General features: G+C 47.3%; 1 protein-coding gene across 2 annotated transcripts in view; it reads right to left on the bottom strand.

Moving 5' to 3' along the window:
* The window catches only part of bahcc1b (BAH domain and coiled-coil containing 1b), a 226,510-nt gene that overhangs the window by 71,757 nt on the left and 139,119 nt on the right, over window positions 1-15,634 (bottom strand). For both annotated transcript variants that reach the window (XM_070857695.1, XM_070857696.1), the window contains one exon: window positions 769-965. In XM_070857695.1, the coding sequence (XP_070713796.1) occupies window positions 769-965 (197 nt within the window). The remainder of the gene's footprint in view (window positions 1-768; window positions 966-15,634) is intronic.

Raw genomic sequence — 15,634 nt, 5'->3', positions numbered from 1 at the left:
CTTTTTTACTGGTGTAAAAATATCGACTTCACACCATGTACGTGGAAGCAAATGTCATAATAATCTGCTGGCTTTCCTGTTTCTTCATTTTTAAATCCAAATTTAAAAACATCCTGCATGAAAGTCTTTTCTCACAAAGTTAACATGCAAACAATAAATAAAATAGTTATACAAGTCCAGCCGAAATTCTCTCTTCTACCCAGTTGTTCACTTTGTCGCTGAAGCAGGTCACAGATTGGTACTTCAATAAGTTGTCCTACATGTAACCCGGATCAGCCCGTTTACATTTGTTTTATCTGTGTTTCTGGATCACATTACCATGATTCGCATGCATTGGGTGAGAGCAGGAATGCCAAACGTCGCAGTCCTGGCAGAATCAGTACCATTGGGCACTGTCTTGATCCGCTTTCTGATTTTAGTCTCTTCCCTCAATTTGAATGGGCTCTTCGCACGTAATGTCCTGCAAGTGGTCGGAGGCCCCATTTCCCACTGCGCCCAGCTCCTGTGCGAGTCTGTAGCTGTATGTAGAGCCTTGAAACATTTGGCCCAGGATTTGTTGGCCTTGATGCCTTCTGCAGTTGAATAACCTATGGTCTAGGCTCATGCAGGAAGACTGAGATGGGTGAGATTCCAGGGGACGACCAGTGCTGGGGAACCACACTGAGCAACGAGTTAGGTTCTTCATTTTGTAGGAAAGGAGATGGATAATGTGACCCAATGAGGCTGAGACCTAATAATGTCGGGCTGTTTTTTTTAAATAAAACTCACCGTTTCTGCTTTTGGACTCCATGAGTACTTCCTCCGTAAATTCAGCACCCGCGGGATTCGAACTATATAGGATCTGCTTGACCCTGTGTCATTATGGGGGTCACCCATTTCTATGGGTACTGCTTCTACCAATGAGCGGGCGGCCGCAATAGTTGCCAAGCTTTGGAGATCGTGAGTAAGCGCAGCCTCGTCCTCCCCTGTGTAAAAGAAACATTTTCATATTTCATTAGCACTGATACATTATCTTGTAGACTATCTTTTGCAATACAACCTCGCTGGTGTCCAATTCGAGCTTCAGCGCTCTCCCTCTCGAAACGCCTAACAAAAGGCAGCAGTCACGCATTTTATAAGTGGCCACATGTTCACCATCAGTCTCTTTCACTGCGTAATGACTAAAAGTAGTTCCTTTTAACTTATACCAGTTATTCAATCGAGTCATTTCGGGATTTTATTCTTTACTTGCTGCTATTGAACAGGGAACTGCTGGAAGCTGAATAAATATTCAGAGCACCCATTTTGGAAAACTACCAGGCAAGAAGATTAAAAGATTCAAAAGCAAATAAAGTCTTTTACCTTTGAAAATGGAGGCTACGTTCTTGGATGGGAAAGACGGAGAAACATAATGGCATGCTGAAGTATCAATATTCTACACTGGATAACTTTCCTCTCAATCTAAAAATCAGGTCACAACATCCTTATTTCCAGCCAATATATCAAACACTGTACAATCCTTTTCATCTTCAGCATTCTCCTGCTAACTTAACCTCACTCTTTCACCTGTTCCAAGTAGCTTGGCCACACTCCACAAGCCCCTGGCAACCTGCGAAACACTAAATATCACCTTTGGCATTTCTCTGGCAATACAGTCTGCACCATGTCATTTTCCAGAAACAGCATTACTATTTTTCTTGCATTTCCCCATTTAAAAGGCAGGACTTGCATTAATATGGTGCCTTTCAGGAGCTCAGGACATCCTAAAAAAAAAACCCTGTTGTAAAGTTGGCAAACTTGGCAGCCAATTGGCACACCACACAGTTCCACCAGCAACAATGTGATAAGCAACCAGGTAATTTGTTTTTAATGATGTTGCTTGATGGATAAAATTTGGCCAGGACTGTAGAACTCCCTTGCTCTTCTTTGTACCGTGCCCTGGGATTTTTACATCCACCTTCGAGGGCAGACATGGTCTCGATTTAATGCCTCATCCGAAAGATGGCACCTCTGAGCAACAGAGCAACACTGCACTAAAATGTTAGCCTCGGATATGTGCTCAAGTCCCTGGAGTAACGCAATGAACCCACAACCTGGTGACTCAGAACCGAGAGTGCTACCACTGATTGAAGGCTGATACTTTTCAGTCCCTAAAACCCTGTTGAATGTGACAAACATTCCTCTAGCCAGTCTAGCCAGACCAATAGAGCCTAGACATAAAACCTCCAGTGTGACGTACAGACAAGACCATCAATGTTGGTGCCTGAAATAAATGAATCTTCAGTATTCGTATCAGACCTAAAGTGTGGGCACATTCCCTGGCAGGGCTTAGCACTGGCAGAAGTGGCAGGACCTTTAAAGGCTATTGCAGGCCTTTCAGGTTTGCTGCCGTAATGGCAATCAGCTGTCAGAAAAGCCCAATTGCGTAACATCTCTCGGGGGCGGGCTGGTTAAACCAACAAAAGAGAATATCTATTTTCCTGTTTCCAGAACTCCCTGGCCAGACCACAGCACCATGTTTCATTGGGCATGAGTGAACAGTCTCCTGGGAAAGTGAGACGGGAAGTCAGAAACCTCAAGGAAGCTCTGGAAAACCTCAAGCAAGGGGAACTAAAAGGGGGCAGAGTCCTGGTGAAATGAAACTTCGTCCCTTTATCCTGTCCTTTGTTCCCAGGAAAATGGATGCCCCCACGGGGTCAAAGTCAGGAAAATCTTCTGTCTACAGTAACTTTTTTGGATAAATATAGAAGAATGTTTCACTATCCAGTTACACCTTCAGATTGAAAAAAAACTCCAAGGTGTTCAGTACAAAACTCCCCCACCACCCTCACCCCCCCGATAAAGGACTCCATCTTTGATCACAGTCCCAAATAACAGTGTAACAGCATTTGTTTAATATCAAATGGTAGAAAGCACCTGGAGGTGTATGTAAGGAACACATCTTCATTACAGCTAGTCCACCTGAGAGAGCAGACGGGGCCTTGGTTTTACGTCTCATCTGTAAGATGGCACCTCTGACAGTGCAGCGCTCCCTCAGCGTGGATTATTTATGTGTTCAAATCCCTCAGAGGCAAGAGTGCTATCACTAAGCCAAGGCTGACACGTGGTACTAGACAGCCAGTGTTAGAAAATGCACAGAACCACAGAATAATTTTTGATCTGCAGAACTCTCTGAAGAAACTCACGAAGAGTAATCTTAGTCCAGTTTTCTTGTGGAAACTGCAGCTGTCCTCAAAGAGTTAAAATCAAATTTCAGGGAAGTGCTGGTGTAGCTCTTCAAAAGGGTCATTGACTAAAATAAGCAATTTATGTCATCTAGTCTTAAAAAAGACAACCGGCATGATGTCATAAAACATTGCAACACAATGCCTGTTCTCAGATTCCCTGGTCATCCTATAGGAATGACATCATCTTTTTCCCCAAAGAAGAATCACTAATGGATTCAATATGTCCTAAGATACTTCAGGAACAGTCAATCATTTTGGCCAGAAATGATCAATTGAGTAGGTAAAAGTTTTTATTGATTAAAAAAAGTAATGAGACGACATGGATTCAATAATTTAATAGCCTGTGTATAAACATATAATGCGATTTATATTCTGTTAAGTGTGAGTAACTGAAAACTCAAGTGTGTTTTCCAGGTAGTGTACACATAAAATATAATACTCAATAGTGTGATGGGTACATATTAAACGATCATGCATGTGTTGCTGGGTACATCTTACATGCGTGTGTGTAGATATTGGCCCAAAATTTTCTTGCAATGACGAGATCGGTGATGTACACTAAATTTTGCTGCCTAGCGTGCCCATCTCACTGTTGATAACTTACTCTAGATTTTCCTGTATTTCTAATTCGAATACAGCGAGCACACAACAAAACATAAGCAACGCAGCCAATGGCCATCGAACAACAAGTGTTCACAGGCTGTCGGCGTTGATTTAGTGTCTTTCCGATCAGTTGCAAATGCGATCCTGAAGTAATTAAAGAGGGACAATAGCTGAGTGTGAACAATATATTCTCGAACTGAAAAACTGCAATAAATAAATCAAACCTCCTAGCGGCTAAAGAAATATAACTTTTTACCTTAATTTGTTTTTAATGCACAAGGCATGACTCCAATAACTGTAAGCAACTTTAATTAATAGGCTACATGATCTCGATTTTAAAATCCCACTGAATCTGAATGGGCTCTCTTCCTATATGTGTCACAGCTTTTTATTAAACTCATTCGCCAATTGCAGAGAGGCAGCCGATAGCTGGTAGAAGAGCTCGTTGGCCAGACGGCCCAGCCCAACAGCGCACTCTGGGTCCCTTCGGCCAGCCGGCCCGGCCCAACAACGCACTCCAGGTGCCTTCGGCCAGCCGGCCCGGCCCAACAACGCACTCCAGGTGCCTTCGGCCAGCTGATCTGACCCAACTACGCACTCTGGGTCCCTTCAGCCAGCCGGTCTGACCCAACAACGCACTCCAGGTCCCTTCGGCCGGAGGGCCTGACCCAAATACGCACTCCAGGTCCCTTCGGCCAGCCAGCCCGGCCCAACGATGCACTCTGGGTCCCTTCAGCCAGTTGGTCTGACCGAGCCTCCCACTCCAGGTCCCTTCGGCCAGAGGGCCCGGCCCAGCCTTGCACTCTGGGTCTCTTCAGCCAGCCAGTCGGACCTACCCGAGGCCATTAGCGGTGAACACTGACTGGGCTGTAAACTATTGACTTACATTTTAGACTTTTAATCAACTTTTAATTAACTTTTAATCTACTTTTAAACTTTTAATCAACTTGAGAAACTTTTTAAACAATTTGGGAAAATTTTTAAAGATTTAAACAACTTGGAGAATTTTTCTTTTGAAACCTCCGGAGAAACTTTTAAATAACTTTGAAAAACTTTGGAAGTAACGTTTAAAACATTCCTCGGAACTCCAGTGGACAACTGACCTTCCTACTGCCTGCCCCCAACCAAGCCTCGGGCCATCTACCATCAAGGGCGTTACTTGGCGCCGAGCTTGCAGCCAACATCGCGCCGTAGGCAACGAGGCTCATACAGCAGTGTCAGGTCTCCAGTCGTCTTGGACCCCCTTGCCACTGGACCAAGACCTAGCTCTGTCAAGCCCGTGTGGTTGCCGATGTGCACCGGCCACCCCACGTTAAAAGAACTCACGCACAGGCATCGTCCACTTCATTAACATGTTGGGACCTGGAATGTCAGGACCCTCATGGACAACACCAACAGCGATTGGCCGGAACGCCGCACCGCCATAGTCGCCTGGGAACTTGAGACACTTTGACATCGACATCGCCGCCCTAAGCGAGACCCGACGGGCAAGGGAAGGCCAGCTCAAGGAACAAGGTGGAGGTTACACCCATTTCTGGAAAGGGAAACCAGAGGAAGAACACCGCCTTCACGGAATCAGCTTCGCCAACAAAAATGAGCTGGTCGACCGCCTCAAAGACTCCCCCTGCAGGGTTAACAAACGCCTCATGACTCTCCGACTCACCCTATCCTGGAACTAATGTGACACAGTCATCAGTGTGTACACCCCAACACTTGATGCAATGGATGAGACCAAAGAGGGTTTTTATTCGAACCTCCAAACATCCCTGTCCCGCGTCCCCACGGGCGATAAATTGAGCCTCCTAGGTGACTTCAACGCCAGGGTCGGCAAAGACACAGCCCTCTGGGGAGGTGTGATTGGCAGAGAGGGGGTAGGGAAAGCCAACTCCAGTGGTACCCTACTCCTGACAAAATGTCTAGAACATGAACTCCTCATCACCAACACCTTGTTCCGCCAGAGGGACAAATACATCGTGGCAACACCCTCGCTCCAAACACTGGCACCTGCTCGATTATGTCATCATCTGAACCAGGGGTTCCAAGGATGTGCATGTCACCCATGCCATGACAGGAGCTGACGACTGCTGGACGGACCACCGCCTAATCCGATCCATCATCGACATTAACATAGCCCCAAAGCAGAGGGGACAGCAGAAGCAGTGCCGCAAAAAAGTCAATGCCGGGGCACTTAAAGACCCAGCTAAGAGAACCCTATACAGCCAGCGCCTCACAGCTAACGTGGCGCGCCTTGATGACCCAGAGATACTGAAAGCCCACAGCGCTTGTTCTGCCCTCCAGGACTCCATAACCAGTGCCTGTGAAGAGGCACTTGGTCACTCAACCAGAAAACACCAGGACTGGTTTGATGAAAATGATCAGGAGATCCAAGAACTAATAGATCGCAAGCACAGAGCATTTCTGAGCCTCAAGCAACAACCCAACTCAAGAGCAGCAATGCAACCTTACAGCTGGCTCAAGGCCGAGGTCCAACAAAAAATCCAGGACCTAAAGAACAGGTGGTGGATGGAGAAAGCACAGGAGATACAACAACTGGCCGACAGCCATGATATGCGAGGATTCTTCATCGCAGTCAAGGCCATCTATGATCCAAACTCCCAAGGCCCCACACCCCTGCTGGCCAAAAACAGGGAAACACTCATCAAGGACACCGCTGGAAGGAACGCTTCGAAGATCTCCTCAATCGAGACTCTGCCTTTGACTCGAGTGTTCTCGACTCCATCCCGCAGCATGCGACCCGCCACCACCTCAGTGAGACCCCAACGTTGCACGAGGTAGAAAAAGCCATAAAACAGCTCAAGAACAAAAAGGCTATGGGTGCGGATGGAATCCCTGCTGAGGTGCTAAAGTATGGCGGGGAGGCGCTGATACATGACCTCATCTCTCTCATCTGGAGGGAGGAGAGCATGCTGGGAGATCTCAGAGATGCAGCGATCGTGACCATCTTTAAAGAAGAGGACAAGTCCGACTGCGGCAACTACAGGTGAATCTCCCTGCTATCAGCCACTGGGAAAGTTGTCGCTGGAGTTTCTCCTCAACCATCTTCTCCCTGTGGTCGAGGAGCTCCTCCCGGAGTCGCAGTGTGGATTTTGTTCCCTATGGGGCACAACGGACATGATCTTTGCAGTGCGACAGCTACAGAAAAAATGCAGGGAGCAGCACCAGCCCTTATACATGGCCTTCTTCAACCTTACAAAGGCCTTTGACACTGTCAACCGTGAGGGTCTATGGAGCGTCCTCCTCCGTTTCGGATGCCCCCAAAAGTTTGTCAACATCCTTTGCCTGCTCCATGACGACATGCAGGCCGTGATCCTTACCCACGGATCCATACAGACCCAATCCACGTCCGGACTGGGCTCAAACAGGGCTGCGCCATCGCTCCAACCCTTTTCTCAATCTTCCTCGCTGCCATGCTCCACCTTACAGTCAACAAGCTCCCTGCTGGAGTGGAACTAAACTACAGAACCAGTGGGAAGCTGTTTAACCTACGCCGCCTCCAGGCCAGGTCCACGATCACCCAAACCTCTGTCGTTGAGCTACAGTACGCGGACGACGCCTGCGTCTGTGCACACACAGAGGCTGAACTCCAGGATATAGTCAATGTATTCACTGAGGCATAAGAAAGCATGGGCCATACGCTAATCGTCCGTAAGGCAAAGGTCCTCCACCAGCCTGTCCTCGTCGCACTGCACTGCCCTCCAGTCATCATAGAAACATAGAAACATAGAAAATAGGTGCAGGAGTAAGCCATTCGGCCCTTCTAGCCTGCACCGCCATTCAATGAGTTCATGGCTGAACATGAAACTTCAGTACCCACTTCCTGCTTTCACGCCATACCCCTTGATCCCCCGAGTAGTAAGGACTTCATCTAACTCCTTTTTGAATATATTTAGTGAATTGGCCTCAACAACTTTCTGTGGTAGAGAATTCCACAGGTTCACCACTCTCTGGGTGAAGAAATTCCTCCTCATCTCGGTCCTAAATGGCTTCCCCCTTATCCTTAGACTGTGACCCCTGGTTCTGGACTTCCCCAACATTGGGAACATTCTTCCTGCATCTAACCTGTCTAACCCCGTCAGAATTTTAAACGTTTCTATGAGGTCCCCTCTCATTCTTCTGAACTCCAGTGAATACAAGCCCAGTTGATCCAGTCTTTCTTGATATGTCAGTCCCGCCATCCCGGGAATCAGAGTGGTGAACCTTCGCTGCACTCCCTCAATAGCAAGAATGTCCTTCCTCAGGTTAGGAGACCAAAACTGTACACAATAGTCCAGGTGTGGCCTCACCAAGGCCCTGTACAATTGTAGCAACACCTCCCTGCCCTTGTACTCAAATCCCCTCGCTATGAAGGCCAACATGCCATTTGCTTTCTTAACCGCCTGCTGTACCTGCATGCCAACCTTCAATGACTGATGTACCATGACACCCAGGTCTCTTTGCACCTGCCCTTTTCCTAATCTGTCACCATTCAGATAATAGTCTGTCTCTCTGTTTTTATCACCAAAGTGGATAACCACCAAAGTGGATCCACGGCGCGGCCCTCGACAACATGGACCATTTCCCATACCTCGGGAGCCTCTTGTCAACAAAAGCAGACATTGATGCAGAGATTCAACACCTCCTCCAGTACACCAGAGCAGCCTTCGGGCACCCGAGGAAAAGAGTGTTCGAAGACCTCAAATCTACCACCAAGCTCATGGTTTACAGGGCTGTAGTAATACCCGCCCTCCTGTATGGCTCAGAGGCATGGATGATGTACAGAAGACACCTCAAGTAGCTGGAGGTAGATCACCAACGATGTCTCCGCAAGATCCTGTAAATCCCCTGGGAGGACAAGTGCACCAACATCAGTGTCCTCATCCAGGCTAACATCCCCAGTATTGAAGTGCTGACCACACTCGATCAACTTCGCTGGGCAGGCCATGTAGTTCGCATGCCAGACACGGGACTCCAAAGCAAGTGCTCTGTGCGGAGCTCCTTCATGGTAAATGAGCCAAAGGTGGGCAGCAGAAACGTTACAAGGACACCCTCAAAACCTCCCTGATAAAGTGCGACATCACCACTGACACCTGGGAGTCCCTGGCCAAAGACCGCCTTAAGTGGAGAAAGTGCATCCGGGAGGGCGTTGAGCACTTTGAGTCTCAATGCTGAGAGCGTGCAGAGGTCACGCGCAGGCAGCAGAAGGTGCGTGTGGCAAACCTGTCCCACCCACCTCTTCCCCCACCTGTGACAGGGACTGTGGCTCTAGTATTGGACTGTACAGCCACCAAAGAACTCACTTCAGGGGTGGAAGCAAGTCTTCCTCAATACCGAGGGACTGCCTATGATGATGATAAACTCATTATTGAGCACATCAGAAACCTAAACTCGTGTCGAATAGTGCACACTCGAGTACAGCAGCTGTAATGTTGCGCCCATTTTGGGAGCAGAGGGTTTGCGATGTCTGTCTCTTTCATCAACCCTGTAATGCATGTACAATGTATGCACCTGTGAGAATGTTCACAGGTTTATGGTGCAGTGGTAATGTTACCAGTGATCTGATCAACCTGGATGAATGATCTGAAGTTCAAATCCCAGCTTGGGTGCCTGTCTCTCTTCTGCGGCTACATTCGCGCCAGGGTGTCCCTGGAGATGGAGCATGTGGTGTCCACCGGTACGCTCATGGCCTTCCGCGAGAGGTGGGCACTGGAGGGACTGGAGTGCATCATCACGCAAATACACTGCACACGCCACTGACCTAACTGTCCCCCACAGAAAGCCTCACTTGTAGGTTTGTGAATTTTTGAGGGGGTTGTTGGTGTTGAACTTCATTTTTAGGTGGGAATTTGCAGTCAGTTACAACCACCATGAAATGAACCTACCACACGTGAACGTCACGGGAAATAACTGGGTGTATTTGGGGGAAAGGACGTTATTTTCAGCCAATGACCGACACGTGGAGTTCAAAGTGTTAAGTAACCCAGCCGCCTCTTTTGAGAGATTTTATTTTGCCCTGTCTGGGAGTGCAAGCATATGGCGCTGTCCTTTCTTGGTCTTTCTGTAAGTCTGTATTCCTGACCTAGAATTATCTTCAGCCCAACTGTTCTGTGCCGGAGTTTATGCTCCACACGAGCCTCCTCCCACCCTGCTTCATCTAACTCTGAAGGAAAGAAATGGAAAACTAGAAACGGAACCTTTTTCTAATGAACAATGAGACAAGGATTAATGATCCACATTTGTTTATCTGTTCTGAGGAGACCTGGAAACCGGACTCCGCAGATGTTTACTTTTGTTAAAAAAATTATCGGGAAGTAGGTACAATTAATTTTAGACGGCACTTTACACATTTTGCTATTAAGTGACACAATGTTTGCTAGTTATGATTTACTTTAAGCTGTAGTGTCCCTTTTCTAGTTTCCTGATTATTGTCAATTTTACTGCTGCCAGGTCCCCAGTGTAATTACTTGTCAGTCTAAGTGGCAGCGGCGTGAAAACTGGCGTTAATCCAGGAAAACTGGCGCTCGGCATTTATTTTAATGGGGAGCGGAGCTATGATAATTAACTTCTCACTGTTTACACAGAGGGTAATGGAGGAGCAGCTCAAAGTACCAGGAAAATATGGCATGGTGTAATTTCAAGAGTCCCTATGTCTTGGACGGGCCATTGCAATGGTGCCAATCACCAGGAATATCTAGGCCACTAAATGATAATCAGTGTGTGTATACATATCTATTACAAGATACTGTGTGTATCATAAGATACATTTGTGTGATTGGCTACATATTGTTTGATAATCTGTGTGTGTAGATACATATTATATGATAGCTTTGGTGATTAATCTGCTGAGTACGTGTATATGGCAATCTATATGTGAACATGCTTATATTTCCATCTATAGCAGGAATCATATCTGGCAGTATATTTATTGCATTATTTTTTAATACAAATCTGCTTTTATACCAACATTTATGTAACAAAACCCATCATTATCAAATTAATTATAAAAAGGTGTCAGGCTGCACAATAGTATGTTTTTAAATATACCAGAGAGATAAATTTGAAAATGTTATGTTGCAAAAGACCTGTTGTGTGAGTATTCCAGTCTTTTGCTGGCATTTGGAGAGTACTGGGTGTCAGAATTTCCAAAAGTGTTATCTTATATTAGTATATAATGTTCTAAAAAGAATAAAGACAAATGGCTGCTGAAGAGATTAACTTTGGTCTCAGCCTGTCCTGCTGTTGCACAATCCAACGTTACCATCGAATAGCACTGAAGACTAGATTCATCGGGGGCAAAATTGGGTGTCTTTGTGCCTCCCATTAGCGCCCCCAGGGCACAAATAGATTTGCGACCGGGCGCGGCGATGACATCGACTCCCGCCAAACTCGCTGCATGTTTTGCGACGGCGCGACAGCATTGCATCCCGATCTCCTTCGCCCGGGGATCCTGACGTCATCGCCATGTGCATCGCCCTGGTCCCGAAATTGAGTTCCACTCCCTGCAGCAGCGCCGGTGGAAAACACCGACAGCTGCAGGAGCCATGCATCGGGCGGTCGGCTGCTTCGGGGGTGATGCTCAAAGGCGAGGTGGCCAGGTTTTTTGCCGATTCCTGCCCGCAATCGATCAGCTCGGCACCCTGCTTGAGCGCTGGGCCTGATCGCACGGGATCGCAGCTGCCGTGCTGGTCCAGGTAGGTACTTTTCATTTTGCAGAGCCTGCAGCGATGTCCTTCCCTTTACAGGAGGGAAGGAGCCATTCAACGCGGCAGCACTGTACGGCCCAGTGTGCTGCACTGCTCCACTCACCACCCCGCCTGCTGCCGCCTGCGCTCCAGGAAGGAAGTGAAACGCTTGATTTAGCGCTTCACTTCCTTCTTGGAGCGCAAACGACAATTTTTTTTTAAAGTTTGAAATCGTTTGCACCTGGCGTTAACTTTTGAAACTTTTAAAAGTTAGCGCCCCAAACGGGGCGACAGTGAATTTCTCCGTCATAGTTTCCCCTTCTTGCTATTTTCTATAGAATGCACCATCCCTTGGCTAAGTGAGTGGGTTTGAGCGAGCTTTTACTGACTGGTTTCTAAGAGTTATGTGATATTGGTCTTGGATGACTATCCCTGTTGGTTAAGATGCAGGTGGACTCCACTTGGAGCATCAAGTACTGTGCTTGCCAGAATTGGGGACTTGCTTTACAAGGAACAATGGCTATAACTTTGTGTTCTACCATTCCATGGCACCACATGTTAATCCCTGATGACCAGCCCGTTTACATTGTGGCTTGGATTTCTGAGCACTGGTGGCAACTAAAAAACAACTGTTGCATGCTTGAGATCTGAGGAACTGTCTGAAGGCCAAATCGCATTGACAGTTTGTGTCCATCCGCAGTCAGAGGAAGCTTGCAACGTCACTTGTTGAATCTGGTTGATGTCAGCAATACTACAGCCTCTCAAGAAACCTCTGAAAACCACCTCCTAAACGTCAGCCATAGCTCAGTGGTCAGTCGCACTTTTGCCTCTGAATCAGAAGTTTGCGTGTTCAAGCCTGACTCCCAAGACTTAAGTAGATCATTTAAGCTGACAATTTAGTGCAATACTGAAGGGGTGCTGGTTTCAGATGAGATGTTAAACCCAAACCCCACCTGTCCTCTGTTGGATGTAAAATATTCCATGGCATTGTGCGTGCAGGAGGTGTCTCCAGTTTCAACTGCTCGAGCTCCGTGTTTTGGAGCTGGAGCAGAGGGTGGAGTCAATACGGTGCATCCGCGAGGCTGAGAGCTACGTGGATAGTACGTTTCAGGAGGTGGTCACCCCGCAGCTTAAAGGCGTGCAGCTGGAGGGGAAATGGGTGACCACCAGACGTACTAAGTGTGCGAGGCAGGTAACGCAGAAGCCACCCCCCCCCTCCCCCCCGTGAGTCCATCTTGCTTTCAAACCGATATGCACTTCTGAGTATCGGTAAGGACGACGGTGCCTTTGGGGAGTGCAGCCAGAGCCAATTCTAAGGCACCATGGGTGGGCTCAGCTCCACAGGAAGAACAAAAGTGCCCTAGTGACAGGGGATCCTATAGTTCGGGGAACAGACAGGCATTTCTGCGGCCGTAGACGTGACTCCCGAATGGTTTTGTGCCTGCATGGTGCCAGGGTCACAGATGTCACAGAGCAGACGCAGGACATCCTGGAGAGGGGGGTGGGGGGCGGGGAGGGGGGTGGGGGGAGGGTAAACAGCTAGAGGTCATGGTCCATATCGGGACCAACGACATAGGTAAAATGAGGGATGAAAAATAATTCAGGGAGCTAGGAAGAAAATTAAAAGGTAGGACCTCAAAGGTAATAATCTCCGGGTTACTACCGGTTCCATGTGCTAATGAGAATAAGAATGGAAGGATAGAGAGGATGAACACGTGGCTGTAAAGTTGGTGTAGGAGGGAGGGCTTTAAATTCTTGAGGCATTGGGACCACTTCTGGGGGAGATGGGACCTGTACAAACCAGACGGGTTGCACCTCAACAGCGCCAGGACCAATATCCTCGCGGGGAGTTTTACTAGTGCTGTTGGGGAGAGTTTAAACTAGTTGGGCAGGGGGATGGGAACCCGAGAACAAATTCAAAAGGGAAGCAAGTAAAGCAGAAATTGGATAGCAAGTATCTAGAAAGCAAATCTGTAAGACAGAGGAAACAGGGCTTATATGGACTTTAGCAAGGCTTTTGATAAGGTCCCACACAGTAGTCTGGTCATGAAGGCCATAGGATATAGGGCAAAGTGGCAAATTGGATCCAACATTGGCTTGGAGGTAGGAAGCAAAGGGCAATCATTGATGGATGTTTTTGTGCCCGGAAGGATGTTTCCAGTGAGGTTCCGCAGGGCTCAGTACTGGGTCCCTTGCTTTTTGTGGTATATATCAATGATTTAGATTTGAATATAGGGAGTACGATTAAGAAGTTTACAGACGACACTAAAATTGTGGTTGATAATGTAGAGGAAAGTCATGGGCTGCAGGAGGACATCAATCTACTGGTCAGGTGGGCAGAGCAGTGGCAAATAGAATTTAATTCAGAGAAGTGTGAGGTGATGCACTTTGGGAGGGCTAATAAGGAAAGGGTATACACATTAAATGATAGTCCACTTAATAGTGTAGATGAACAAAGGGACCTTGGAGTGCTTGTCTACAGATCCCTGAAAGTAGCAGGCCAGGTGGATAAGGTGGTTAAGAAGGCATACGGAATGCTTGCCTTTATTGGCCAAGGCATAGAATATAAGAGCAGGGAGATTATGCATAAATTGTATAATACTTTGGTTAGGCCACAGCTGGAGTACTGTGAGCAGTTCTGGTTGCCGTATTATAGGAAGGACATGATTGCATTAGAGAGGGTGCAGAGGGGATTTACTAGGATGCTGCCTGGATTGGAGAACCTTAGTTATGAGGACAGATTGGATAGGCTGGGTTTGTTCTCATTGGAACAGAGGAGGTTGAGAGGAGACCTCATTGAGATGAACAAAATATTGAGGGCCTGAACATTGTGGATAGTAAGGGTCTATTTCCATTGGTGGAGGGGTGATAGTTTCAAGGTGGTTGGTGGAAGGTTTAGAGGGGATTTGAGGGGGGGCTTCTTTATGCAGAAGGTTGTGGGGATCTGGAACTCTCTGCCTGGAAGAGTGGTGGATGCAGAAACCCTCACCACTTTTAAGAGATGGTTGGATGAGCACTTAAAGTGCAGTAACCTGCAGGGTTACGGACCTGGAGCTAGTAATTGGGATTGGACTGGATGACCTTTTGTTGGATGGCGCAGATATAATGGTAAGTACTGCAGGGAATAGAATATGGCCAGGGTGATCTCCAGGACTAGTTTCGATCGCCTGGATGGGTCGAGAGGAATTTTACCAAATTTGTTCTCCCTAAATTGGCCTGGGTTTTTATCTGGTTTTCGCCTCTCCTAGGAGATCACATGGCTCCGGTTGAGGTGGAACGTAGAATGTTTCAGTATGAGGGGTGTTGCAGTTGTGTGGGGCGGACTGGTTTGGCTGAGTGCTCTTTGCCTTTCCGTCATTGTTCATAGGTTTATATGTAACCTTCAGGGCTGCTGACCAAGGGTCGTGCGGCTCTTTGTCGGCCGGCGTGGACGCGATGGGCCGAAATGGCCTCCTTCCGCGCTGTAAATTTCTATGTTTCTATGTGAAGCAGGGCAAGGGAGGTATCTTGGCCAGCATTTACCCCTCAAACAACACCATTAAAACAGATTATCTGGTCATTTATCTCATTGCTGTTTGCGGGACTTGTTGCGTGCAAAGTGTTTCCCCACATTACAACAATGATTAAGCTGCAAAGCATCTTCAATGGCTGGGAAGCACTTTGGGAAATACAGAGATCATGAAAGGTGCTTATATTGAAATGTTGCCACCAATGGCAGCCCTGACTTCTGTTACATGTAACATAAGGGTGGAGGGCGGAGGGGTTAGGGACAGTGTAGCAATATTCGAAAACTCCTAAAATGTATCAAACCTAAAGGTGACATTTACATAGCACAAGCTTATAGGTAACCTGCGAGGCTTTTTAAAAAAAAAATTGCTTTTCACCATAAGGTTCCCATAGCTAATGAACAAGAATGTGGGCCTTCAGCAACCTGCAGCAGATTAATGCATCTCCTGGCGAATGATTATATTTAAATAAAGGAGAGGTAGTTTCAACAAAAAGTAACCAATGGAGCTGGTTGAGTGTGGTCAGTGCTTCGATGCTGGGGATGTTGGCCTGAGCGAGAACACTGACCACACTCTAAACTCACTTGCAATCACATCTTTTGACAAAACACTGTCCCGCTCCCCGTTGCATCTGGCTACA

The sequence above is a fragment of the Pristiophorus japonicus genome, chromosome 16 (assembly GCF_044704955.1).
Source record: "Pristiophorus japonicus isolate sPriJap1 chromosome 16, sPriJap1.hap1, whole genome shotgun sequence".
NCBI classification, from domain to species: domain Eukaryota; kingdom Metazoa; phylum Chordata; class Chondrichthyes; family Pristiophoridae; genus Pristiophorus; species Pristiophorus japonicus.
The sequence above is the reverse complement of the archived record's forward strand: the minus strand, read 5'-3'. Positions and strand labels throughout refer to the sequence as shown.